Below are 26,577 nucleotides of genomic sequence, written 5' to 3' on the forward strand. Positions count from 1 at the left end.
ATGCTCTGCATTTTGTATCTTTAGGGAAAATCTCCCGACGACATCTTCGTTCACTGCAAGGTCTTTCCATCGTGCATCAGCGACACCCACATTGGTTATTGTTTTCTTGACAATGTCTTTGATTTGTTGTTCCGTGAATGGTGCGCCTGTGACTTCTAGATTCCCAATTTGAGGAGTAATTTCACCACGTTGCATCTCACGTTGTTGTCGCCCCCAACTATTGCTTTCTTCTATATTTGGCTGGTTCCTTGGGCTGCGAGACCTATGCCGATAAAAAGGGCTAAGCCGTCGAACCGGGAGGAGCCGCTTTGGTGTCGCCCGCATTTCTAGGTCGACCTTTGTTAACTTTAATCAGATCGATTTGTTGCATTCAAGCCATGTCTAAGGTCATGTTGCAATTGCCTCGGAGGTCCCGATCTTGGCGCCTAGCATTACGCCTTATGGTGGATGTTGTCCACCTTTTCGATGTGCAATGATCGACCTTCAATGATCTTGTCATGTTATGACCATCGCTACGCCTAGTGTTGTTGGTATTTTGAGATCCGGATCGCCTTCTTGAATGGGATGAATATCCGCTTGACCTTGAGTGATTCGATGATGCTTTCGGGGGGACGTGGTCCAATGGATGGGATGTACCCGACTTTAAATTGTAGTCGGTTGAATACACTCCATTGTTCACCGTGATCTGGGGGCTCTTGCCGGTGTAGAAGATGCAAACCGACCGGCGCCATCCCTTTGTATTTGCTTCTCTTTGTCCGGTTATTCGCGCAAGTAGTTGATATATTCTTTCTCTCTTCCGAACCTCTCGACACAACACTTCTAAAGGCACATCTTCATCTCCTATCTCCATATTCTCACGAATCCGCTTTGCTTGCCTCTAGATCTTGAGTTATTAGAGCCCGAAGTGGGTAACGCCTAGATCGACGTTGTTGTGGCACCGGAGGTTTGAAGGCTAAGCTTGCGAATCTGGAGGCGACCGGGTTGATTCATCAAGGTCCGATTAGTTAGAACTTCGGGATTGGGTAAGTTGTTTTCTTCTTCTTGTTGTAATCTTGCGTTCTTGCTCAGTTGAGATCTTGTTGTTTTTGCCATTACCGGATCTTGGAAAAAAGAACGTGGACGAAAGTTCGTTGGTAAGAACCATAGACGGCGCCAATTATGTTTGGGTAGAAACTCGCCCAAACACACCCATGGTTTCGTAAAGGAGGTTGTTGCAATGAACTGTTGAGACTGTACCTTTAATGGCTGCCTACATATCCAAATTGTTCTCCGGAATCAAGTCTCTCAAATGAACGTCGTTCTTTGTTTCAGAGGAATGGGGTATTTATAGGATAATAATGATAAATATTATTTCCTTTATTGCTACATAATATTCTGTAATTATGTAAAGTTTTAATATGGAAGCATATCTTGCCAAATATATTTTCTAAATCAAACCGCTATATCTAGCTTATGATGCCATAATTTTGAAGCGTGACAGCACGCCATAAAAAAATTGGGCCGGCACATAAAATTGGGCGCCGCCATAAAATTAGGCGGACGGAACGCGCCATAAAATTGGGCAGCAGCACGCCATAAAATTAGGGACAGCGGCACGCCATAAAATTAGTGCAGTGCACGCCATAAAATTAGGCGGTAGGCACGCCATAAAATTAGGCGGGCAGCACATAAAAAAATGGGGCAGCAAGCACGCCATAAAATTAAGCGCAGCAGCGCCATATAAAATTAGGCGGCCGGCATGCCCTGATTTTGGGCGGCGTTGGCATGCCATGATTTTGGGCGGCGTTGGCACATAGTAGTGGGTGGCGCTATAATAGTACCCAATCCAACGTTGATTGTTTATGGGGGTACAGATATGGTGGCACATACATATACAACAAACAAAATATAAAGTTATGAGGTCCTAGTACTAAAGATACGGCTTGTATTTAGAATGAGAGTTGGAAAGAATATGATGAACAGTTATTTTTTATAGTGGGTAAAGTGCTCGAAGCGATGCCGGTCTGTTTCTGGTTATAATTATGTGAGATTTATTTACCAATTTAGTGAAGAGCAAAACAGTAAGTGGCTGTCCAACTTTCCTGTACCCTTGAGATTTAAAACTTTGGCCTAAAACCGGAAATACGGAAACTAATCTAAAAAACAGGTTTTGGCATTATATATAAGATATATTTTTATCACCAGGCATTGATATTGAAGCAATGAAGACTGGTGGATTGTCTTCCCATTATTGGCTCTATAGCTACCACACCAAAGCTATATATGTCGTATTTTTCAGCCAACAGCACCTTTATGGAAAGAAAATTTGTGGCCTAGTGCAGTCACAGGAAACACTAGTAATGTCATACTGATGCTTAGACTTAGTGTTGGAACTTGGAAGTACCTTGATGGAAAGAAAACTTGTTTATGAAGGACTTCGGGTTGGACATGGGAAGTTGGGAACTGCTTTCTGGCGTAGAGAAGATTTTGGGTAAAAAAGAAAGGTGGAGGAAGTCTTGAAAAAAAAATATCGGTAGAAGACCTATATTTCAATGGTTTCTGTCTATACTCTATAGTGGTGAATTTATTTATACATCAAAATGTATTTCAGCAATGTCTGAATCTTGTGAAGCGAGGGAGCAACACCATAGGCTGTGTATATAGGATTTTATTCCATCTTGAACAGAGTTGAGTACAACAACACAGACTACTATGCTGATACTTGGGATTTCAGAATAAGATATCTATCCATCCCAGTATCTGTGTGCAATCAATTAAGGCCAAAATTTCATCCAACGGCTGAGGAGAGGTTCGTTGTAAGTGTGAAGGTCTTGAGAGACATGTTGCATGGTTGGACGGTGTTCAGGGTCGGATTGCACACATGCAAGTGCCAACTCCACTATCAAAGCCAATTCCGCTGTAATATCTTGATCCATGGGAGATGGAAGACGTGGATCAAATAAATCTGTTAGCATAGTATTTTGAGCAGGAGGCGTTGATAGTGAAGCAATAAAGTCTCCTGGATGTCTTCCCATTATTATCTCTAGAGCTACCACGCCAAAGCTATAAACGTCACATTTTTCAGTCACAACATGTGTATAAGCTAGCTCTGCAAAACAAATCAAACCAGGTTACTCAAGCACTCTGAAGTCAGAACCAAAAATCATGGAATTGAAAACAAGTTTTGAATTGATCGACTTACCAGGAGCCATGTATCCATAAGTGCCTGCAGGGACAGTTTCATTGGAAGAATCGAACCTTAGTAGTCTAGCAATACCAAAATCTGAGACAGAAGCCTCCAGTTCTTTATTCATTAGAATGTTATTACTTGATACGTCTCGATGTATGATCGGTGGAGTGCGTGAATGATGCAAGTAATATAAAGCATGGGCAATATCTTTAACAACATTCACCCTCTTATTCCAATTCAGGTCTACTGTATCCGTTTCATTGTTCAGAACACAAAACAAACTTCCCTTTCCATATACTCGTAAACCAAAACATGTTTCGTTCGTCTGAACAAAACCCATAAAGTTTCACAATGCTTCGATGTCTTACAGTTGTTAAAATCTCAACTTCATTTTCAAAACTTTTCTTGCTTGATTGCTCAGGAAATTCTACTCGGTGAAGTTTCTTCACTGCCACTGTGACTTTGTAGGGAAGATCTGCTCTGTAAACACTCCCATCACCTCCAACACCAATGAGATATTTGGCGTCAAAACCCTCTGTTGCTCCTAAGATATCTTTATAGGCAATCTTCCCGTCATACAACATTACTGAATGTAGATTTCCATGTTTTGCTTCTTCCACCATAATTTTCAGTTTCACTCGATGAATGTAGCAAATTCCAACTATTAGTAATGCAAGACCGATTACGCTAAGAATTGGGATTTCAATGAATATGACTTGACGCAAGTCTTCAGGCTTTCCAAGTTTTTAGTAGCTTTACTTTGGCATTTCGGCAGTTTCAGTTCTTGGATACCCCCACAAAGCTCCACATTTCCAGCTACTGAAGTAGAACTTGTATTTTTAAAGATTCCTTCCATGGGCACCTCACCTGCAAATTTGTTGAAGGACAAATCCAATCTCTCGAGATATCGAAAGTTCTCTAGATACTTTGGAATTTGACCAGACAAGTTGTTTCTTGATAGGTTTATATTTTGAATATTCTTTAAAAAACTCATGGACCCAGGAATTGTTCCTACAAACAAGTTGTCCTCCAAGTGAAGTTCTTCCATACTTAAACAATTACCGATAGCACTAGGTATTTGACCACCTAACTTATTTCCAGAGACGTCGAGTTCCGTAAGACTTTCTAAGTCGCCTAATTCTGGAGGTAGGGAACCCGAGAAAGAATTTTGAGAGAGGTCAAGCAGAATTGACAGGGAGGGAATCCCAAAGATTTGTCGAGGTATGGTACTATTTAGATTGTTTGCGCTAAGGATTAGTGATTGCAGAAATCGAAAACCACCAAAACTCGAAGGAATGCTTCCTTCCAATCTGTTCCTTGATAAATCCAGTATGGACAAACGAGTAAGGTTTGCTAGAGATGATGAGATGAATCCGGTCAAGTTGTTGTCATTTAGATACAACACTTGTAATTCTGTAATGCTTTCAAGAGAAGATGGAATGTTACCGTGAATGTTATTGTTGCTGAGTCCTAACCCAATCAGGTTCACAAGGTTACCAATATTGTCTGGGATGATTCCTGATATTTGATTGCCTCCAAGATACAACTGCTGAATTGTGGTGGAGAGGTTGGAGATAGAGTCGGGTAACACACCTCCAAAATTGTTACTGCTCAAAGAGAACACCTGCAGCATACTTAAATTGGCCAAAGAAGTGATAAAACTCAAATCATGAGTTTCTCGTCTTCAAGATAATTCTGCCCGAAATTTAACCTATAGAGATTTTGCATTACTCCCAGGTTAGTTGGAACTTGTCCAGTGAAACTGTTTTGTTGCAAATCTAAGACTCGGAGCTTGGAAGCATTAGTAAACGACATTGGAAGAGACCCTGAAAGTTGATTTCCGCCCACATAAAGAAATAGGAGATTCGGAAGAGTGATTCCAATGTCTGGTGGAAGTATACCAGTGAATTGGTTACTATAGATAACCAAATTTTGCATAGATGAGATGTTGTAAATTGATGGTGGGACTTCACCTGACAATCTATTACTGCCAACTAGGAAAGCTGTTAAGCTGGACAATCTACCTAAACTGCCTGGAATACTTCCCGCCAAACTATTTTCTGCTAATGACAAGATTTGAAGAGAAGAAAGGTTACCTATAGAAGGTGAGATCTCTCCAGTGAGATTGTTTTTCTGAAGAGACAAAAAAACAAGATTTGATAATGAGCCAAGTTGTGTAGGAATCATGCCAGCGAGTCTATTCCCACTCAAGTCCAAGATCCTAAGGTCAGTACATTGAGATATATTAACTGGGATTTCTCCTTCAAAAGTATTATTGCTGATTCTGAGGCCTCGAAGACGAAACAAGTGACCGATTTCTTGTGGGATTTCGCCATAGAAATTGTTATTTTGGAGGTGGATGACCCGAAGGAAACTGAGGTTACCAATGTGCGGTGAAATGGATCCAACTAAACTCAGGTTAGAAATGTTAAGTGATATTACCCTTTGATCGGTGCTGCGGCATGTAATACCTTGCCACTGGCAGAAATGGAAGGATTGATTCCACGAGATTAATCCCCCTTGTATTCCATCTCTAATAGCAATTAGAGAGAAAAGATCAGTCTCGTTGCTTGAGCATTCTGTTTGTAGCAATAATTGGTTAAGTGAACAGAATAGGAAGATACTGAGATAATACAGGTTAGTGAGTAGTGGGACTCTTGGCCTTGAAATCATATTTGGCAAAATGGAATGAAGAGGAGAGGAAAGATTATTATCAAGTATTATATAGGAAAAGTCTTTAATGCTGACTGACCGTAGTATTATCTCCTTGATTGGACTTTCTGGAATACCCAAAAAATTTAACTTTGAATCGACATGACATTTATGAGATTCTTAAGTTTTTTGGTCTAGGGCAAATGTTGGATGAGATTTCACACTTCTCATACTGATGCTTGTCATTAACGACCGCACCACGCAACTTGCAGTTTTGTCTCAGAAACTACAGATAAACTTAAGTAAATTTTCCGTGGAGTTACCTTTTTACTTGTTCTTTTTTTTTTTTTTATTTTGGTGCTTTATTCGTTTTCATTTCTTCAAGTGTTTTATGCTTCTCTGGCAAGGTTTTGGAATGATGCATAAATTCTCAGTGAGCGGAGACAAAAAAAAAAGAAAAAAAGTTGCGTTCCATGCATATCCATAAAATTTCTCCTTCCTGTATCGTCAAAGACTTGAATTGTATCTGTCATAAGTCAATATCACTAAAGACTTGGGAGTTGGGACTGATCTGTCATAAGTCAATATCACCAAAGACTTGACTGTCAAAAGTCAATCACCAAAGACTCAGAGCTCATCGATCTGTCCATGACTGATAATCCAGTGAGTATCATGCGTCAAATTGTCAACCAAGCGGAAGACGTGGAACATAATCTCTAGAAACATCACATTTCTTAATCACTGCCAACGTAAAACAAGAACGAAGCCACCAGTTCAGAATAAAATTCTTGTCGGAACCAAAAAACATTAAATCGACTTAATTACCAAGAGCAATGTATCCATACGTGCCTACTAGAAGACTTTGGTCGGATGAATCAAGCTTTAGTAATCTAGTTGTGCCAAAATCTGACATGTCTCGATGGATTATCAACGGGTTGCAACTTTCACAACTTCCACCCTTTTCCAATCCAATTTTATTGCTTCTTTTTCATTCTTCAAAACACCCCTCTTCTTCTTCTTCATCAACTTTGTTTCTTGACCCTGAAATCATTCATACAATATCTCATTCTCTTATTCGTCCTTCTCCTCGTTTAGCTCCTTTAACTTCTCTTCACTTTCAGACCTCAGATGGAGAAGAAGAAGAAGGAGTTGGTGTCCAGGCCGAGAAGGCGCAAGAGAGGATGAAAATGTGTCCTGGGGATTTTGAGATATTGAGAGTTGTTGGGGAAGGTGCATTTGGGAAAGTGTTTCAAGTGAGGAAAAAGGAGAATATTGATGGTGAGGATGATGGGATTTTCGCGATGAAAGTGATGAGGAAGGACACTATTATAAAGAAGAATCATGTTGATTATATGAAAGCTGAGAGAGATATTCTTACTAAGTTTGTTCACCCTTTCATTGTTCAGCTTCAATACTCTTTCCAGGTATATAATTTTATTCAAGTGAAATAGATAGAGTGGTTACTAGTTTCTTTAATAGTCACTTTAGTTTTATTCTTTGGAAGAAATTTAGTTAATTGTATAGAGTTAGAAATTCTTTGACCATAGGAAACAACCTACCACCTAGTTCTTAAACAAAGTATGAAGAAGAAGAAGAAATGAAGACTGAGGCAGAAGAATTTTTCTCATTATTACTCACTGAGTGATTACACCTCTTTATATACATAGAGTTCTCTAATACAGTTATAACTAATTCTTATAACTAATTCTGTTAGTTTGTTATATCTAACTGATCAGGTAGCTGTTCTAGAAGCAGCTGAGCTGGAGCAATACGTGGCAGCTGAAGGTCTTCATACTCTAGTCTTCTATACACCCCCTCAAGCTTTGATGAGCATTCAGTAAAGCTTGATAGCAGCTGAAGGTCTTCATGCTCTAGTGGAAAAACACCCCCTCAAACTGAAGTGATTTCTGTCAGTTTTGCAGTAGGACGAACATTGAGTCTTTGTTGTAACATTGAATATCTAGTTGTGGACAATCCTTTTGTAAAAATATCAGCAACTTGGTCTTTTGTGCACACATATTGTAACCTAAGAACTTTGTTAGTAACTTGTTCTCGAATATAATGAAAATCAACCTCTATATGTTTTGTTCATGCATGAAACATGGATTCATGGACGGGCAATAGCACTCGATTATCACACCATAAAATAGGTGAATCCGCAGAAAACTTTTCAGTTCTTTTAGCAAGATACACAACCAATAAATCTCGGAATTTGTGTATGCAAGAGCCACAGATTCACTTCGGTTGATGATCTTGAAACTGTTGTTTGCTTCTTAGAACTCCAAATTATAGGATTTGAACCATAAAAACACATAGACCCGATTGGTAGACCTTCTATCAAAAGGACATCCTTGGTCGGCCAAGATCGAGAAAATGCTCGACTTGAGCATTTCCTTTTCAGTAACTTGATACCATATTGGATAGTACCTTTTAGATACCTAAGTATCCTCTTGGGCTGCAACAAGATGAGTACTCCCTTGGTCATTTGCATAAATTGACAAACCCGATTAATCGAAAAACCGATGTCCGGTCTTGTCCAAGTAACATATTGGGGCCCCTACTAGAGATCTAAATTCAATAGGATCATGCGGTTCTTTCTCCTTTGGTTTTATCAAGCTTAGTTGAAGTAGAACAAGGAGTAGAACAGGGTTTTGCTCCATCCATCTTAGTTTTCTTCAGAACATCCAAGACATACTTTGTCTGTGTTAAGAACATGCCATCCTTATCCCTTGTTACTTCCAATCCCAAGAAGAAATGTAAGTCACCTAAATCCTTCATGACGAACTTTGTGCTTAGCTGATCAATCAAAGCTTGACAATAAGATTTAGAACTCCCTGTAACTAGTATGTCATCAACATATACTAGAACAAATGTAATGTCCTGAGCCGTGGATCTTATACATAAAGAAGGATCAGCTTGAGATAAGGTAAATCCTATATCAACCAAAACATTCATCAAAGCTTCATACCATTCTCTGGGTGATTGTTTAAGTCCGTATAGAGACTTATGTAGTTTACAGACATGATGAGGTTTCAGAGGATCAATAAAGCCAGGTGGCTGAACCATATACATCTTCTTCTTGTGAGTACCATGCAAGAAAGCATTAGTTACATCTAGTTGTTTTACTCGCCAATCTTTTTGAACTGCTAATGATAAAATCATTCTAATGGTTGCAGCTTTGGCCACTGGACTAAAAGTCTGATTGAAGTTCACGCCTTCTTCTTGATCAAATCCCTTTGCCACTAATCTTGCTTTGTATTTATCAATCGAGCCATCAATCTTTTCTTTTAATCTGAATACCCATTTATTTCTGACAAGATGTTGATGGGGAGCAGATGGAACTAACGACCAGGTTCCTGTCTGAATGAGAGCATTGTACTCTACTTGCATTGCTTGTCTCCACTCTGGATGTTTAACAGCTTGAGTATAGCATGTAGGAGTCGGTACTTTAGTTTCTAGATGTGAAACCAGAGCAGATGGTAAAGGATGCCTTGTAACATTCAAGTTAAAGATTTTCTTTGGTTTAGAGATTCCCGACTTTGATCTTGTATGAACTGAGGGATTAAGTAAAGTGCTTGACAGCGGATTAGTAGAAGATTGTAATTGACTATTGGGATATGATGTTTGAGTGATAGGAATTGATTCTGAGATTTGAAGATGATTATTTTCAGACACTTGAGAAAGATTGTCTTCGACGAAAGAAAACGAGGGAATGGTATTGGCAGAGGGAATTACTGCAGTAGGAGTGGAATTAGAAATAGGAAGAGTATTGGATTGAGAATTGGTAGAATAAAGAAAATTAAAAGCTGGAACAATCATAGATGATTTTGTTGTTGAAGGAATTGATGGAATTGAAACTGGTAATAATGTTTTGAAAGGAAAATTTGTTTCATCAAAAACAACATGCCTGGATATGTATATTTTTCCTGTTTTGGAGTCTAAACATCTGTAACCTTTGTGGTCTAAACTGTAACCTAAGAACACACACTCTGTACTTCTAGGTTGGAGTTTAGAAGAAACATATGGTTTAAGCCATGGGTAACAAGCAGACCCAAAATTTTTTAGGAATGAGTAATCTGGTTTTTTATTGGTGAGTTTCTCAAAGGGTGTAACTGACAAGGTTTGAGGGATCATTCTATTTATCAAGAAAACTGAAGTTTGAAAAATATCAACCCAGTACTTTGGAGAGACATTGCTTTGAGCAGTTAAAGTTCTGGCAACTTTCGTAATATGTCTATGTTTTCTCTCAGCAGTGCCATTCTGCTGAGGAGTATGAGGGCAAGAATACTGCAAATTAATTCCATGAGTAGTTAAAAAATTGCTGAATACATTACTCTTGAACTCACCACCTTCATCACATCTGAAACTTTTTATTTTTGTATCAAACTGATTTTCAACACTATTTTTAAACACTTGAAACATAGAGAAAAAATCAGATTTTCTATACAATGGAAAGATCCATGTATACTTTGACCAATCATCAATAAAAGAGACATAGTATAAGAATCCTGAAATCGAAGGAATAGAGGATGGCCCCCACAAATCACTATGAATCAATTGTAATGGTTTTGAAGTAGTACATGAAATAGAAGATTGAAAAGGAAGTCTGACATTCTTTCCTTGATTACATGCAGAACAAAAACTAAGACCAGTAGTTTTACCAACAACAGGTAAACTATATGTAGTCATTATTTTGGAAAAGGAAACATTATTTGGATGCCCTAGTCTATGATGCCAGGTTTGAGCAGTGGTCTTGACTCCAACAAAGGTAGCAGACTTATGCGAGGCAGGTAGATTTGATGAATGATGCATGAACTTCATGAGGTACAGTCCATTCTCATGATTCCCTTGGAAAACAGTCTTCCCCAAAGTATCCTTCACAAAGAATGAAGTGGGAGTGAATGTAATAGAACAATTATTGTCTTTGATGAATTTATGAACAGATAGCAAGTTTTGTGATATGTGAGGCACGTGAAGAATATTTTTCAAGTGAAAGGAGGAATTTAAAGTATGAGCATAGGAATTACCAATGTTGTTGATGTCAAGACTTTGACCATCACCCACTAAGACTTTGTCACTTCCAGTGTAAGGTGAATGTTGCGCCAAGTTATTAATATCGCCAATCATGTGATTTGTTGCCCCCAGACGAGAACCCATTGTTCATCGGATAAATTGGCATGTTGGAGTAGATCCTCTTTGGGCAGCCATAGCCTGAAGCTTGGATGGTGGTTGCCTTCCTTGATAGGCATGATTCATCCTATTGAAACAATCTATAGCAGCATGACCAGTTCGTCCACATATTTGACACTTTGAACCCTTCCTATCTTTGCCGGACTTTGCACCTTGTGTTTGGAGAGTTTGAAGAAGATCTTTGAACCAAAGTTCTTATAACTCAGTAAATTCCGAGTTACGATATCCTCTTCCTTGATAATTATTGTATCCTCCTCGACCTCTTGAGCGACCTCTTCCTCTATACGATATCGGTTCCGGTTCCTCGATAACCATTACCTTGATAGCCATTACCTTGATATCCATTGTTCTTACAACCATTTTGAGAAATATCTTCTTGCCGAGCAAATCTATTCACTTGAATGCTTGAGGTGAAGAAGCAACCAAATTTCTTGTTCTTTCACTTATAGTAATCTCCTCACTCAACAACAAATTGTGCAATTCATCAAATAGCACTTGTTCCTTTCTAACCCATTTCTTTGTGCAAAATGCTTCATACTTTCGGATGGTAATCCATTATACACATAAGAAACTAAATCAAAGCATCACTTATTATAACCCCAAAGCAGTGACTAGACTATCCGAGGTTTCTTTGATCTTTAGTAAGAACTCTCCCATCGAATCATTACCTTTCTTGGTAGCTTGGAGTTTGTTTTTCAACCGATCTTTGGTGTGGTCGAGTAATTGCTGAAAACCTTCGGCTCCAACACATTCCATAACTCTCGTGAAGTAGTCATTCCAATAACATATGGAAGCACGCTTTCAGATAATGTTGCATTAATCCAAATCAAAAGAGTCTGATCTTGCTTTACCCAATCAAGATAATGAGAATTAACAGTTGTTGTACCATCAACACAAATAACCTCTTGAGGACATACAAGTGAGTCATCCACATAGCCAAAAAGATTATTACTTCTAAGAATCGGCAAAAACAATGATTTCCATAGAAGAAAATTATCCTTGTTGAGTTTAATAGGAACAAAATGACTAATGTTTATTGAATTCATATTAGATGATGCGGATGTGCTGCTTGGGAAGCGATAGAATGCCAGAATTTGATGTCATTATAACAAAGATTGAAGAATCAAAAGGATTGAAGCATTAAGAAATGAAGTAAAAATCAAGAAATGAAGTAAAACCTGATGATTCTATTGAATTTGAGAACTCTGAATTGATTCTTTAATGGTGGATCATGATGAAGAACTTAGGTTCAATGACTCTGATATCATGAACAAAGTATGAAGAAGAAGAAGAAATGAAGACTGAGGCAGAAGAATTTTTCTCATTATTACTCACTGAGTGATTACACCTCTTTATATACACAGAGTTCTCTAATACAGTTATAACTAATTCTTATAACTAATTCTGTTAGTTTGTTATATCTAACTGATCAGGTAGCTGTTCTAGAAGCAGCTGAGCTGGAGCAATACGTGGCAGCTGAAGGTCTTCATACTCTAGTCTTCTACAGTTCTCCCATTGGAGTTTGCCTTGTTCAACAATATGAATTGGTACTTCAGCAACAACATCCTGTAACACAGGCGTGAAACTCTTTAGAGCAGTGGTTGCCATGTTTGTAACTGCTCCTTTGAAAAGCGAGCTCCATGAGGGAGCATTTGAGTTTTGGTTTGTGCTCGAAGGTTGAGGTTTGGCCATTTTGGGGAAAAGGACTAAGAAAAAACGAGAGCACAACAAGAAATTAGACAGTATTAGCTTCTTCTTCACTACACATCATTCCAGTTAGAGACACAAAAGGACAAATAGATAGGTCCTTTTTGCTTTCTTTGTCCCAACACAGACTTAATGCTCTGCAAATGGGACATTAATCTCACAAGACATCAACATGCATGTGTCTGTGGGGGTAAACCGGTAAACACATACATCTCACAAGACATCAATATGTATGTGTTTGTGGGGTACGTTCAAGATCAGCCCACCTGCATACCTTATAATTACTTTCTTAGATAATAATACCTAGCAGTAGGACTATCATTTTTCTACTACCAATATGTATTCTAAAGATCATCTGCAATAGAGGTCTTTCCAAGGCCGCATAAAGGATCCCTCTCTGATTCAAAAGCGAAGTTACTTCTTTACATTTGGTAAGAAGAGATATAATGATTTATCATCATCCCGCAGTGCTGCTATCTGCAAAGAAACAGCAGTGCTAAATGACGAAGGTTCCTCTAAATATGCAGTCAAAGAGACCAAGCCCTGAAGTTACTCTATTAATCAGAAAATAAAGGACACGTACCTCCTTGCCTGAAAACCTCAAACTTTCCTCCAGTGATACAAAATTGCTTCAATTGGTGGTATTTTATGTTCCTTTTAAGCACCATAAACCCTTCACAAACTATTTGCTCCGCCCAGGAACTGGCTACGTGAAACTCTAGTTGCTCTCACTTCTCCCGCTGAAATAAAGGGGTATTCACTTGATGAGAACATCATCAACTTCACATAGTTTGATAATTTTCCCTTATTCAAGCACCTTCACCTGTGCTTCCAATCTGGCAGTTCGTTCAGCAATAAAAAACACATATTTCACTTAACGGAAGACAAAGGAGCAAATCAGCAATCAGCAGTAAGGAATCCAAGGAAGGTAGGAATTAGGAAAACAAACCTGCATGCATCTATCAAGACATTGCCTGAATACACCACTTCAACTTTAGCATCTCTTGATTCATTTGCCACCACAACTGCATCAACTTGATTTGCTGTCACCTTTGCACAAGCCTTTTCCATGTACAAAATTTCACTCCTATCAAAATCAAAAGTACAATAACAGGAAAGAATAACTATTAGGTCCACCCTGAACTCCGGAGGCCAAACAGTGAAATTAGTATTACCAACTTACATTCATCTCCTAAACATTGCTTAAATAACACAACCCCACCACCAGCAAAAACAGCCTCATCAAATTCTTAACCAAGCTTCTAGGCCTTTGCAACCTTTTGGAATTGCATTTTGCCCAGGATCTCAAGTTATTCCTGGTTCACGCAACAGCAGAAATATCAGTTTTCTTGCTAGGGGTGAGGTGAGGCTCTAGGTTTCCCAAGTTGTGTCTTGGGCCGCATTGGCACCGCCTCGGTCACGCGCCTTTAAAAACAGCCTACAACTTTTTTACTAAAAAACTGCCATCTCTGTCGCGCTGAGGTGGTCCCCCTTGGTACCGTGTTTGAACAGCCTAGACTATCACTCCCATGATAATTCTACTCAAACTTGAAAATTAGCAATTCTAATTTCTAAATATCTTGAAGAAAGAGCAATCGTAATCATTAAATACCTGTCAGATCTCAATCTATATAAGCTATGTTACATGGACACGCCATATTTCAAAAAAAATCCGGGTCGGATACGTATCCATGCACGTGTCCATGTTGGACACACATGGACACATATCGTATGTAATATACCTCAATTTTTTATATCTTGCCGTGTCAGACACTTCGTATCCGTGTCGGATACGGTCACACGTGTCCGTGTCAATGTAACTTAGTATATATGTAACTCCCTCTTCGTTTTAATTTAAAGGTCATCCAATGAGCATTTGCAGTTTGCCAAGTCCACATGAATCCCACTTCTTTCAAATTGGTAAGGTTATGTAATGCTTTATTATGATCCTGCAATGTTGCTATCCGCAAAACAACAAAGTTTAATTTAGAAATGCATTCAAAGAGACGTTGACATAGGGTTAATGGATCAAAGCAAGGGAAACATACCCCTCTCCCTCCCTAGCAAGCTTGATCTCACCCTCTGGTGGTGGAGGAATGGGTTTCAATTGGCAGCATTTCTCATTCTTTTAAGCAGCATAAGCCCTCAAAAAGTGGCGTATACCCTAGATTGAGCAAGCATGGATGCATTCTTCTTATTTTCTTGATCCCAAGATTACTGCAGAAATATTTCTGCAAATCAGATAAGACCACATTTTTTTTTTTCTTTCAAGCCTAAAATGTAAAAGGGACCAAACGTAAGATCCATTCAGTAATTCAACTTAACCTTCTGCCTCATCTCTTCCAGTTCTTTGGTGAGCATAGAGATAGCCAGTAAAGATTTTTCAATCTGAGATTTTAGCCACCCACTACAAATTCCAACATGAATAAGTATACAACCATCAAACTGCAACAAGGATCAAAAAAAATTTGAAGGTAAAGCAGCACCAATACGAAACAAACAACCACAAGGATTTCCTCATTAAAATTTACATAGCACGCTACTCACTACTATTAGAGAAGTAAGCTTACTTCTCTAGGCACCAGGTCCAGGCCATAAGTGCAAAATCCGAAAAACTGACCACAGACACAAAAACATGGCCCAAATACAAATATACAATGTCCTTGTTCAATGTCATACAAATACAAAAAATGTGTATAACATTCCCGCAAGTCCTTATCCACTATTCCCAATAGGATGATCACCATATATTAACAAAAGTAAATAAAGACAAAACTATAAACTACAAATATCAAACAGATTTAACCAAAATATAGGTATCAAAATCAATTATTTAATTCTTTTAATAAAACACGGTTTGAAACAGAAACAGGAATATAAATATAAAAATAATTTCTGGAATATGGATGTTTGAAACATCAAATATGAAAAATTTCAAAATAAAAAGAAAACGAGAGCAAAAGTTAAAATAGGATCAGAATAAATAACATAAATGTAGAGAAAAAAACGAGATTTTTTTCTTTTCCACGATCGAGCTAAGCCTGGCCAGTGAAGCGACTTCAGCTACCATGACTCAAATGATTTAGGGCTTACCCAGCGCTCATGGTTTTTTAACACATGGCAAGGCCAAAGGCTTTTTCTCCGTGGGTGGGCTTAGGTTTTGGTATAAAAAACAAAATCGATCTTTTGGAAAACTTAACTTTTCCAAAACAAGAAAGAGAGTGATTACAAGAGAACAATTCTTTGTGAGTTGAGTGTTCATTCTTTGTGAGTGAATTGAGAGACTTGTAACTGCATTACTCGGACTTGTAGTAAAGCTTGGATCTCGCGGTGTGGGCGTAGGCAAATTCGCCGAACCACGATATATCCTTGTCTTGTGGTTGGTTCTCTTTTGCATTAATTGTTTTACTTTATATGCTTGTTATTTGATATTGAGAAGTGTTGGGATATTGCTTGGAGGGTGTTGAAGTCTTGTCCAGTGTGAAGGATCGATCGTTGTGTAGGATTGATCCGTTTGTTGTGTGGTAACGTTGTTTCCGCGACTTATATATTCACAACAATTGGTATCGAGGCGAGGTATACGACTCAGGATTTTGAGTTTTGGTAAAGAACCATAGCTTTCGAAATTTATGTAGACAAGGTGTTCGATAAAATTCCGAGTGAGATAATTTTTGGGTTATTGTGTGTGACTTGAAAAAAAGGGCTCCCAAGATATCAAATGCTAGATTTAAAAGTAGAAGTTTGATAAAGAAGCAAAAGAAAAGATGGCGAGTGGTGATGTCGACGAGATGACTTCCACAAGCAAGTGGAAGGGTAGTTCGAAGAAGCCTTTAAAACATGTCGGTGCTACAATTGCAAAGAAAAGGGGCATTATCTATGTGATTGCTCTAGCCCGAAAAAAAGAGTAACAAGATGAGTGGTAAGTTTGAGAATGAGGATGTTAGTGAAGCAAGTCTTGCTTCCGGCGATGGGGATGATGTAAGTCTTTTCGGTGTCTACACAAGGCGACCACATGACCGATCACGTGGATTCTTGATTCGGTGTTCCTACCACATGTGTCCAAATAGGAAGTGGTTTGCTACCTATGAGAACTTGAGTGGAGGTTCCGTTTTGATGGGCAATGACGCGTTGCTTGTAAGGCGGTTGGGATTGGAACTATAACGGGTCAAGATGCATGATGGTGTAGTGAGGACTTTAACCGATGTGAGACATGTTCCCGAGTTAAAAAGAACCTTATTTCTCTTGGTACCTTGGATTCCAAAGGCCACAATTTTGTGGGAAATGGTGGAGTCCTAAAGATCCTTAGTGGCTCTCTAGTCATTATGAAGGCGGTCAAAGACATGGAAACTTGTATACTTTGTTGGGTAGTACAGTTGATAGGTGATGTAGCAAAGTGGGTACATGTAGTGATGATTCGAGTGCACAAAATTGTGGCATATCGCCTTGGGCATATGAGTCCGCGCGGATTGTCCGAGTTGCGGTGGCGAGGGTTCTTGAAAGACTTGGAGAAACCAAGTATGGAATTCTCATGAAAGCATTGTGTCTATGGCAAGCAGAGTCAAGTTCGGTACAAGCAAGCACAAGACGAGAGGCATCCCGGATTATGTGCATACGGATGTTTGGGGACCTTCTAGAGTGGCTTCGGGGGAGGTAACTTAGGTATTATGTCTCTTTCATCGATGATTATACACGCTATGTGTGGGTATATATCTTGAAGTCCAAGGATGAAGTTTTCGGAGACATTTAAGAAGTGGAAGGCAAGGGTTGAGAATCGCACGGATAGGAAGGTGAAGACTTTTACGGCCCGACAATGGTAATCGAAAGTATACCCATAGCCTTTCCAAGAGTTTTTCTTATAAATGGAATTGCCGCATTAATCGACAAATGAATGAGGGCACGCCACGCCAGAATGGGTTAGCAGAGAGAATGAATCGCACGTTGCTTAAGAAAGCTAGGTGTTTGCTTTCCAATGCCAACCTTGGCAAAGAGTTCTGGGCAGATGCAGTGGCCATGGCGTGTTACTTGTATAATAGATCACCGGTTCCGGCGATAGACTGCAAAACACCTTATGAGGTGTGGACAGGGAAACCAGCTGATTATGGTACTTTGCGAGTGTTTGGATCTAGTGCTTACTACCACATGAATGATAGTAAACTTGATTCTAAAGCTAGGAAAGCAATATTCTTGGGCTATGCAAAGGGAGGAAAGGGATACGGATTGTGGTGTCTAGAGAACCACAAGTTCCTGGTCAGCAGTGAGGTTACCTTTGATGAGACTTCGGTGCTACTTTTTTAGGTAGGAGAAGGGCGGAAATAGGGGTGATTCTATACAATCTCAAGTGATTGAGATAGAAGCGCCCGAGGATGCTAAAGAGAGTGAGGTTCTTAGTGAAAGAACTATTCAACAAGAAGTAGAGTTACAACAACCTGAGCAGCAAACTTTGGCTAGATCAAAGCCAAAGAGAAGTGTGAAACAAGTTATGAAGTACGGGCATGATAAGCCAGTGAAGCATTATGGTCAACCGGACTCGGTTGCCTACTGTGACTGAATATTGCGGATGATGAACGGATAGCTTCAAGGAAGTCATTAGAGATGCTCATTTGAGAGATTGGTCGGTGGATATGCAGAAAATGGTGGAGGCTCGTGACAAGTTTTGTACTTGGCAATTTGTTTCATTACCTAAGGGCAACAGGGTTTTGGGTTGTAGAAGGTTCTCTGTGGAGTTGAGTTCCAACATTGGTTGGAGGTACTCCACAAATGGTGGAGGCTCATGCATTGTTGATTGATGCCTTTCGTAGGCATGGCCCTTTGTGGGCGTGATTGCTCTTTGTGAGCATGACTCTCTGTGGAGATGGCTCTTTGTGAGCCTGACACTCTTTGTGGGTGGCTCTTTGTGAGCAAGACACTCTTTGTGGGTGGCCCTTTGTGGGCATGACGTGCTCTTCGTGGGCATGACTCTTTGTGGGTGGCTCTTTGTGAGCATGACACTCTTTGTGGGTGGCTCTTTGTGAGCAAGACACTCTTTGTGGGTGGCCCTTTGTGGGCATGGCCCTTCGGGGCGGTTGACTGCGAGTTCTGGATGGATGTGTTCTTGCTGGATGTGTTCGGCTCGGTTTTATGTGTTAAAACCTCACCGAGGTGGAGAATGTAGAGAAAAAACGAGATTTTTTCGCTTTTTCGATCGAGGCCCGGCCAGAGTGGCGACTTGACTCATGACTCGATGATTTAGAGCTTACCGCGCCAAAGAAGGGCGACCCGGCCATGGCTTTAATACATGGCGCCAGGCTTTAGAAGGAGGCGCCAGCGCTCGAGCTTTTTCTCCTCCGGGCTTCGCTTCAAGAATCGAAATTTTGGTTTTGGTATAAAAACAAAATCGGTCTTTTGAAAACTTAACTTTTCCAAAACAAGAAAGAGAGTGATTACAAGAGAACAATTCTTTGTGAGTTGAGTGTTCATTCTTTGTGAGTGAATCGAGAGACTTGTAAACTGCTATCTCGGGACTTGTAGTAAAGCTTGGATCTCGCCCGGTGTGGGCGTAGGCAAATTGCGTAACCACGATATATCCTTGTCTTGTGGTTGGTTCTCTTTTGCATTAATTGTTTTACTTTATATGCTTGTTATTTGATATTGAGAAGTGTTGGGATATTGTTTGGAGGGTGTTGAAGTCTTGTCTAGTGTGAAGGATCGATCGTTGTGTAGGATTGATCCGTTTGTTGTGGATAACGTTGTTTCCGCACTTATATATTCACAACAATAAAGTTTTTTCAAAAGAAAAGTTACTGGTGATAAGAATAAGGTAAATAAAAAGAAACGACGAAAATAAAAGAGGCTAATAAAGATCAAGTAGTGCCAACGTATCGAGGAAACCTTACTTCTCTAGATGCCAGTCACAGACCATAAACACTAGGAATATAAAGTGGACAACAATCCAATGTGAGAAGCTACTCAATTCTCTGGTGCTTCCATTCAGCAATGTGTTATACCAATCCTTAAACATAAAACTGAAAACAACACATTGATTGTTCAACTGTTTAAGAAAACTAAACTAGTCTAAATTCAATGCTAGATAATCTGTTCGAATCATGGCCCATTACGAAAATTTAACCCTAGCAAAAATTGAGAGGAACTAATAACAGTTACCTAGCTTGGCCATGTTTTTTCGCGCTCCTCGTTTTTGTTCAGTGGAGCACTTCTTTTATAGTGTTTACAAATTGCGTGGAGAGTAAGCACAACGGTAAATTTTCTTTTGCGGTAATTAAAAAAAAGTAAAAAAATTTAGCAAGCCCAAGCCCAGTTGGTCTATAAAAAATTAAAAACAGGTGGACCGTTTCATTAAGCATAAAAGAAAAGCAAAGTCCAAAGCCCGTGGGTCTATTGGCCATTATCAGGGTATGTCAGATGTTAAACAGTTAAAATCAGTTTTCGAAACTAGTTATGCAATTAATTGGTTATATCGAATGTATATATTTAATGTTTTCAAAATATATATTAGTATAATCATACCAAATATTTCTAAATAGTGATCCGAAATACAACAAAAAAATATCAAATTCTCATAATCACATCTAACTAGCTCAATTTTGGAGTACTACAGATATGTCAAATACAAAAATTATGTTAAATATTTAAAAGAATAAGGAGATTGAGAAGCGATAATATTTATTAGAGAGATAATACAATAATTTGTATATTTAACTTTCGTTAAGGAGAAAAAAAAAGTAAACTCTTAGCTTTGTATATTGATTGAGTTCTATTATTATTAATATGGTTTAAGAATCTAATTCGTTAATTTTACATATTTTTTTTGGATTGGAAACCGATATTTTCAATAAATTTTTTTTTCGGTTTAGCGATTAATCGGTCAATTCGGTGATTAAATCGGTTCGGTGAGAAAAAATTAAAAAATCGGTAAAAACTAATCGGTTTACGAGCGATTAATCCGATATTAATAGCATAGGTCAGATGTTGATTTCATTGCATCCAACTTATTTTTGTTTGGTAAACCCAAGACAAAAAGATGTAAAATTGGTTATATTATCCTACTTTTTTTTTATCATATCTTATATAAGAGAAACTATCTCTCTTGTGTTTGCATCTATTTACACAATTTTTTTAGCTGCAAGTGGATGTTATGGAAACTACTTATATAGTGCATATAAATGCATATAAACTGAGCAAGACAATTAGATCATTTACGAGGAACAGTGTTAATTAGAATAAAGATAACCCTTGTATGAGCCTATGGAGGCATATAGCCATATACCCTTAGAATATGGACCCGAGGAAATCCTTGTCCCTGTCGTACCTTGATGTTATGAAGTCTGTATTACCCTGGAGATTGACTCTGATTTTAGGAAAAGCTAGGAGCAAACATGAAGTTGCCAAAGCCCATTAATTTGTGTTTGCATATGCTAGATTGCTAGCTAAGGTGATTTATTATCTTTTCCCCTGTTTATCTTTAATTTTTTTATTATTCCATTGGTTACTCTTTTTACTTTTTGAGAAGTTCTAATTTCTAATGATTATTTCTCTCCGTGAGTAATGACTGTAGCATTTAATGAGGTGCTTATGCTGCAGACCTCCCGCAAACATACCTTATTCTGCTCCTGGCTAGTATCTGCATGCAGTCTACTTCTCGGCTAGTTTTTTATTGGACTCCTCGCTTGTTCAGTTGCATACTATTGCCATATTTGGGTTCAGAGAAACCTGCAGTTTGTTGGGTGATTGGGTCATGTTCAAGTTCTTTTCTGTAACTTCTTACTTCATATAGGTCCTGCTTTACCTTCAATTTTTTATTTTTATCTTGTTGCTGTTTGATGATTTTATTGTTATTATGAGCTCGATGGTGGAGACGGGGTGGGGTGAGAAAGGAGGAGAGTATAAGGGTGGGGTGGTTGTGCGCGTGATCAAGGCTTGTTGGCACTTTTTTGAATCATTTACTTGTTTTTATACGTTGGTTAGCTTTTGTTATTGGGTTCAGTAGCCGTTACTCCATTAGGTTGGGTAGGGCGGGTCTCTTGGTCCTGGAAACTTGATCAAGGCTAGTTTTGGGTGTTGATGGAAGTCTTTTAATGATGTCAGTTGAATATCACTTATCGATAAATAAATTAAAACTTACTGGGAGTTACATAGCACTGAATCATCAGGCAAAACAAAATCGACTAATGAGCTTCTGAACTCAAATAGTTTTTTAGAGCTTTTGGTTTCAAATGAAGATTTTGTTATTTCTGGTAGCAGCACAAGTTCAGCTTTGAACGATACTTTAGCTCCAGTCAACTTTCCGTGGAGGAAAAGGTTTGTGAACTCTGAAGCAAAAAGGTTGAGCTTCTTAAAACTTTTAGTACCAAAGCCGGCCTAACTTACTCCGTTTGCAGGAATTGTTTCTTGTAGTTGTAGTTCTACAAAAAAAAATAATAATAAAATTCTAGAATCAAAGGTTTTGACTGGAAATTTTGTTTGTGTTTGATACATTACCCCAACTTTAACGTTTTAAGACCGTGTGTAATTTGTAGAAGTATTTGTCTCCTTGGCTATTCAATTTGTAGCAGAAGCAACTTCTCGGAAGGATGATTAAATGCCACCAATTGAAGTCATAGCCTGCCAACACAGGAGGGAAAGCTCGAGCTGTCTAGTCAGGGAGGTATGTTTTCTTGTTGTCAAAATAGGAGACTTTATTAGTGGGTGTTTGGGTCTCATTTTTTCAAAAAATTATTTTTTCTTAAAAAATATTTTTATGAAAAAACATTTATTTTAAAAATAGTTTTTGAATTAACATATTTAGTTGTGATTTTTCTTAAAAGTTATTTTATCAAATAATATTTCGCACTATATTTCTCGATATATTTTGGCATATCACGACATCTATATATATATATATAAAAGCTCGCGCACATTCTCTCTCCTCACCATATCGCTCTATTTTGCACTTCAAACAATATGATTGGCTCCTAAAAAATTGGATGGAATAATAATTAGTGTCACCTCCCTAGATTTATTTAAATCTCCCTAATCTATTTATAATTTTCTATAGACTACAAGTAGATTTAAAGAGATTTAAAGAATTGAAGGACAATAGACTCCACAGAGTTCTAGACTCTCAATGCAATGCGCACTAAATCTAGGGAAATCGTATTGTTCTATATTGAAAGAGGACCAGTTTTATCCTTTATTAGTGGTGTTTGGGTCGAACCCTCCCCCCCTATTTACAAAGGGAAGGCTGAAGCTGTGGATTTCCAAGACTTCAATTGAAGGAGGTATCGCCTTATTCATTCAAATAGGTTTTATTTATCCATTTTCTTTTTTCTTATTAATATCACGGGCCCTCTTGACCTCGTAGTCAAATACTTACTATTCCCCGCATTTTCTTGCTCTTTCTTGCGATAAGCGGTAAAGAGCACTTTATTTCTTTTATTATCTATAATATTCGAGGTTGATAAGTCTGACATTGTTAATCTAACATGGATGAAGGTTCCAATGACCTTTCAGCTTGGGGTTCGGATAAGAGATGGTTTAGTTTACAAGTTTACGGGTTTTAAGGAGCAGGTGTATGCTTCATCTCTTTGTTGTTGTTCTTGGCATAAATCATTGTGCTCATTTATGAGGTGTAAATTTGTCTACGCATTGAGCACCTTTAGTTGATGTTTCGCTATCGTTTATTACATTGGTAGCGGTTGTACAAATTTCCTAATATCTATAGTTTCGCGCGCTTTTCAGTAGGGACGTCACTAGCTTGACAACTTTTTTCCAAAAGAATTTTGGAAAAACATCGAGGAGAAACAACTGTCTATTAGTGGTCACAACTATTATTCGTGATGCTTTGTATTGGGCTCCAAATATTTTGTTATCTTTTCCTTTGTAGGGTAACTCATATATTTTATCACAGGTTTAAGATTAAAAGGATGTCATGCTTATGCTCTTTCTATTGCCAATGTGAACATACCGTTACTATATCCATTATGAAGGGTTTTTGCTAATCTATATATTTTGAACCTCATCTTCGACATTGTAGAGTGGTTAATTGGAACCTTTCTATTGGTATAATGAATAGTATATTTGATCTTTTATGGTCGTGCTAGAACACTGAAACATTCTGGCAAGGTCCCAGCTACCAGGCAGGCTGAGAAACAGTGTTTACTGTTTTTGTTGTTTCTAAATATTATAGGAAACAACATAATGTAAGGGAAACAGCTATTATAGGAAACAACAGAATGTAAGGGAAAAAGCTTACTATTACTGAATGTAAGGGAAACAGCCCAAACTGGAGGATACATTCATGGCCTAGAAGTTCGACTAATTTTCTTTGATTAAATCCTACTTTCATATCCAGTCATTAATTCTTCAGTGCCTTACATATTTGATTATTTACAGTGTGAAACGTTTAAATTTGTTAAATTTGATGGTTGTTTAATTTTGGACGCATATATATAGTAATGTTAGGTATAAGGTACTATCACTTAAGTTTAGGTAATGGTCTTATCATTTGTTTTGCCCCATTGAGATGTAAAGCTAGGTGGTCAGTATGACACCTTTAAAGGACTAAATTTCAAGATTATGTGTTTAATTGTAATTACGTAATGATTTAACTTTTATATATTTGTATCTTGGAGTTGTGTTTAATTGTAATTTCTTAATGATTTAACTTTATATATTTCTATCTTGGAGTTGTAACTACTCTTACCTTTAATTTATACCTTGCTAAGGAATTGAAGCAATAGTTACAGGTGTGACAAAAAAGGATAAGTTGGCTAAGGGTGAAAACAAGGTTTAATGACTTCTTTATGCAGTTGTGTATACACCGAAACACCATAGATATCCATATGGTTAATTGTCTCTTCTTCAATCTGCTTTTTCTATTTTTGATGAATTGACCATTTTGAGACCCATCATCTTATTGCTGGGAGACTAATTGGTGTATAATTAAGAAGGGTTTCAAAATATCATTTTTAAAGGGTCTATAGGATGATTTACTAAAGTTTTTTTAGGTTTCAGTCTTTTTTTGGGTTCTTTGTGAACAAATTATCAGGTGTGGCTTACCATAGAATGGATAGCAAGGAATTGAAGGATCCAATGGTTTACACACATGCAGTCCCATTCTTAGTTTAAAGAATGAGACCACTTAAGAACATGTGTTTTTATAGTTGCTTGAATAGATTGCTTTGATGGGTAGTGCAGAGCATGACGTTAGCAATCATTTTTTTTTTTTATCTAGAAATGTTTCAAAATTTTGGTTTTTTCTATCCTGTTGCAAATCAATTGGTGATGCCCCAATGCCCATTGAATCACTAGCTTGATGCCTATGACAAGTGATTTTTTTTTTGTTCAGTTTGTTTGTTAAACTAATTTACTTATGCGGTTTCCCATGTAACTATATATATCCTACACATGAGGCAGTAAGTTATATGACCACAACTTATTCCATTAAGTATAACATTCTAATGCATTATGATCCAATGATTTAGGAACGATGAATTGGTTAGTCGATATTGATTGTATAGTATGTTATGGTTGAAACAAGGAAGTATTTGTATATAGGAATATTTAACTTAGGGTCCTTGCAACTCAATCAGATTTAGACTCTTTAAAAGTTGTAGCTTGCTGCTGAAAATGTAATAGACTAGCTTGCTCTTTTTGAAGCTTGAATAAGTTATTTTAATTAGCAATGTGTAGAATTGGAGTCAGTAGCTTACACTGAGTCTTGGCGAGTAATTTGACAACTATACTAAAAGTTTGAAATCTGTGTAGTTAACAATTTTTGAAAGAGTTAAAACTGTAGGGTCCTACTTAATGTTCCATTTGAGTCGTTCAATCAACGCATGCAATCCAAACCAAAAAAAAAAATCATTCAAAGGCACTTTGGTGTAGGCAAATACAAAGTAATATCTTGATTTTTGTTTCAAAACCATTACATTTTGATCAATGTTATTGAGAGTTGCATTGAAATATCTTGCAAGCTATTGAGAATGATATTTACTTGGATCTTAAACTGGGAAAGTAATCTAATTACATGGAGTATAATTTAGAAAATTTTCATTTGGATTTGGCTTTGGTTTTGTAGGTTCTCAAGATTTTTATAGTCAATGTGATCCGGGTATATAATAAACACCAATGATGATATGAAATAATGTATTTTCATCACAATGTTTTCATTAAAAAGACAAGTATATGTTAAGAAATCTAAAACTATAAAATTGCCACTAAAATGTTGACATCACAATGTATTGAGAACTTTCAAGTAAATATTATTATCGATATCGAAGTTGAACTCTAAGGTGCATGATTCATTTGTGTATCCTTATGATAATGTGTTAGGTTGTATATTGCGAGGTTGAGTTGTACAAGAGATTAATATGAGATTTTGGATAACCATGAGAAAGACAGATTATTCGTGAGAAGGTCGAGCTGTATAGTAGGTAGAGTTATATTTATTTTTCAATCAATAGCTTAATCCTTCAATTAAAATGTTAATAGATGATCTTCTCGGTTAGAAGCTAACTGATTTACTCTCTATGTTGAATGGTTAGCTAATTTTCTCTGTGTTCACAATGAAGACATTGACAAGTGGTGCACCATCAACCTCATGGATGACAAAAGCTAACAAAATAATAGGTATTTGAGTTTGAGACTTCTTACTAGGTGAAGCATTAATTTTGGTTAAATTTAAGATTTTTTGGGGTCAATTGGTTTGTAATCGACAAAGAATTACCCAATACTAGATTTAGCAGTTACTGAGAAGATGATTACTGGTTTTTGGATTAATGGAAAACCTAATAGATTTACACCCTTGCTTTTCTTTCTCTTTCCTTTTGGATTGATTATGGGACATTGATTTTTGCCAACGGATTGTTAGATTAGGTGTCTCA

At 37.7% G+C, this 26,577-nt stretch overlaps 1 protein-coding gene, 1 long non-coding RNA gene and 1 pseudogene across 5 annotated transcripts; 1 reads left to right on the plus strand and 2 right to left on the minus strand.

The window, feature by feature from the left end:
* Window positions 1-2,156: 2,156 nt before the first annotated feature.
* Window positions 2,157-3,792, minus strand: LOC147520780 (MDIS1-interacting receptor like kinase 2 pseudogene; annotated as a pseudogene). The gene is made up of 3 exons (XR_015213164.1): window positions 3,538-3,792; window positions 3,182-3,494; window positions 2,157-3,088 (listed from the first exon to the last, which is right to left on the minus strand). The product of XR_015213164.1 is annotated as an MDIS1-interacting receptor like kinase 2 pseudogene (transcript).
* A 2,718-nt stretch (window positions 3,793-6,510) lies between these two features.
* LOC147520781 (serine/threonine-protein kinase AtPK2/AtPK19-like) lies at window positions 6,511-7,899 on the plus strand. The gene is made up of 2 exons (XM_086592280.1): window positions 6,511-7,245; window positions 7,558-7,899. Exons 1-2 carry the CDS (start codon window positions 6,655-6,657, stop codon window positions 7,660-7,662), a joined length of 696 nt encoding a protein of 231 aa, XP_086448406.1. The 5' UTR covers window positions 6,511-6,654; the 3' UTR covers window positions 7,663-7,899.
* A 4,847-nt stretch (window positions 7,900-12,746) lies between these two features.
* Window positions 12,747-15,549, minus strand: LOC147520782 (uncharacterized). 3 transcript variants are annotated; one of them, XR_015212821.1, is made up of 7 exons: window positions 15,044-15,549; window positions 14,767-14,935; window positions 13,902-14,678; window positions 13,668-13,805; window positions 13,536-13,554; window positions 13,302-13,458; window positions 12,747-13,195 (listed from the first exon to the last, which is right to left on the minus strand). It is a non-coding gene; the product is annotated as an uncharacterized LOC147520782 (long non-coding RNA). The 3 variants fall into 3 exon arrangements; XR_015212820.1 differs by having other exon boundaries at window positions 13,302-13,554; window positions 15,044-15,548; XR_015212822.1 differs by having other exon boundaries at window positions 13,302-13,554; window positions 13,902-14,034; window positions 15,044-15,541.
* Between the last annotated feature and the right edge of the window lie 11,028 nt (window positions 15,550-26,577).

Source organism: Coptis chinensis, chromosome 2 (genome assembly GCF_015680905.1).
Source record: "Coptis chinensis isolate HL-2020 chromosome 2, ASM1568090v1, whole genome shotgun sequence".
Taxonomy (NCBI): Eukaryota; Viridiplantae; Streptophyta; class Magnoliopsida; order Ranunculales; family Ranunculaceae; genus Coptis; species Coptis chinensis.

Coding starts and splice junctions, on each gene's coding strand:
- LOC147520781 (XM_086592280.1), top strand. CDS start 6,655: ATGTATCCATACGTGCCTACTAGAAGACTTTGGTCGGATGAATCAAGC. Junction 7,246..7,557: donor AGCTTCAATACTCTTTCCAG/GTATATAATTTT, acceptor CTAACTGATCAG/GTAGCTGTTCTAGAAGCAGC.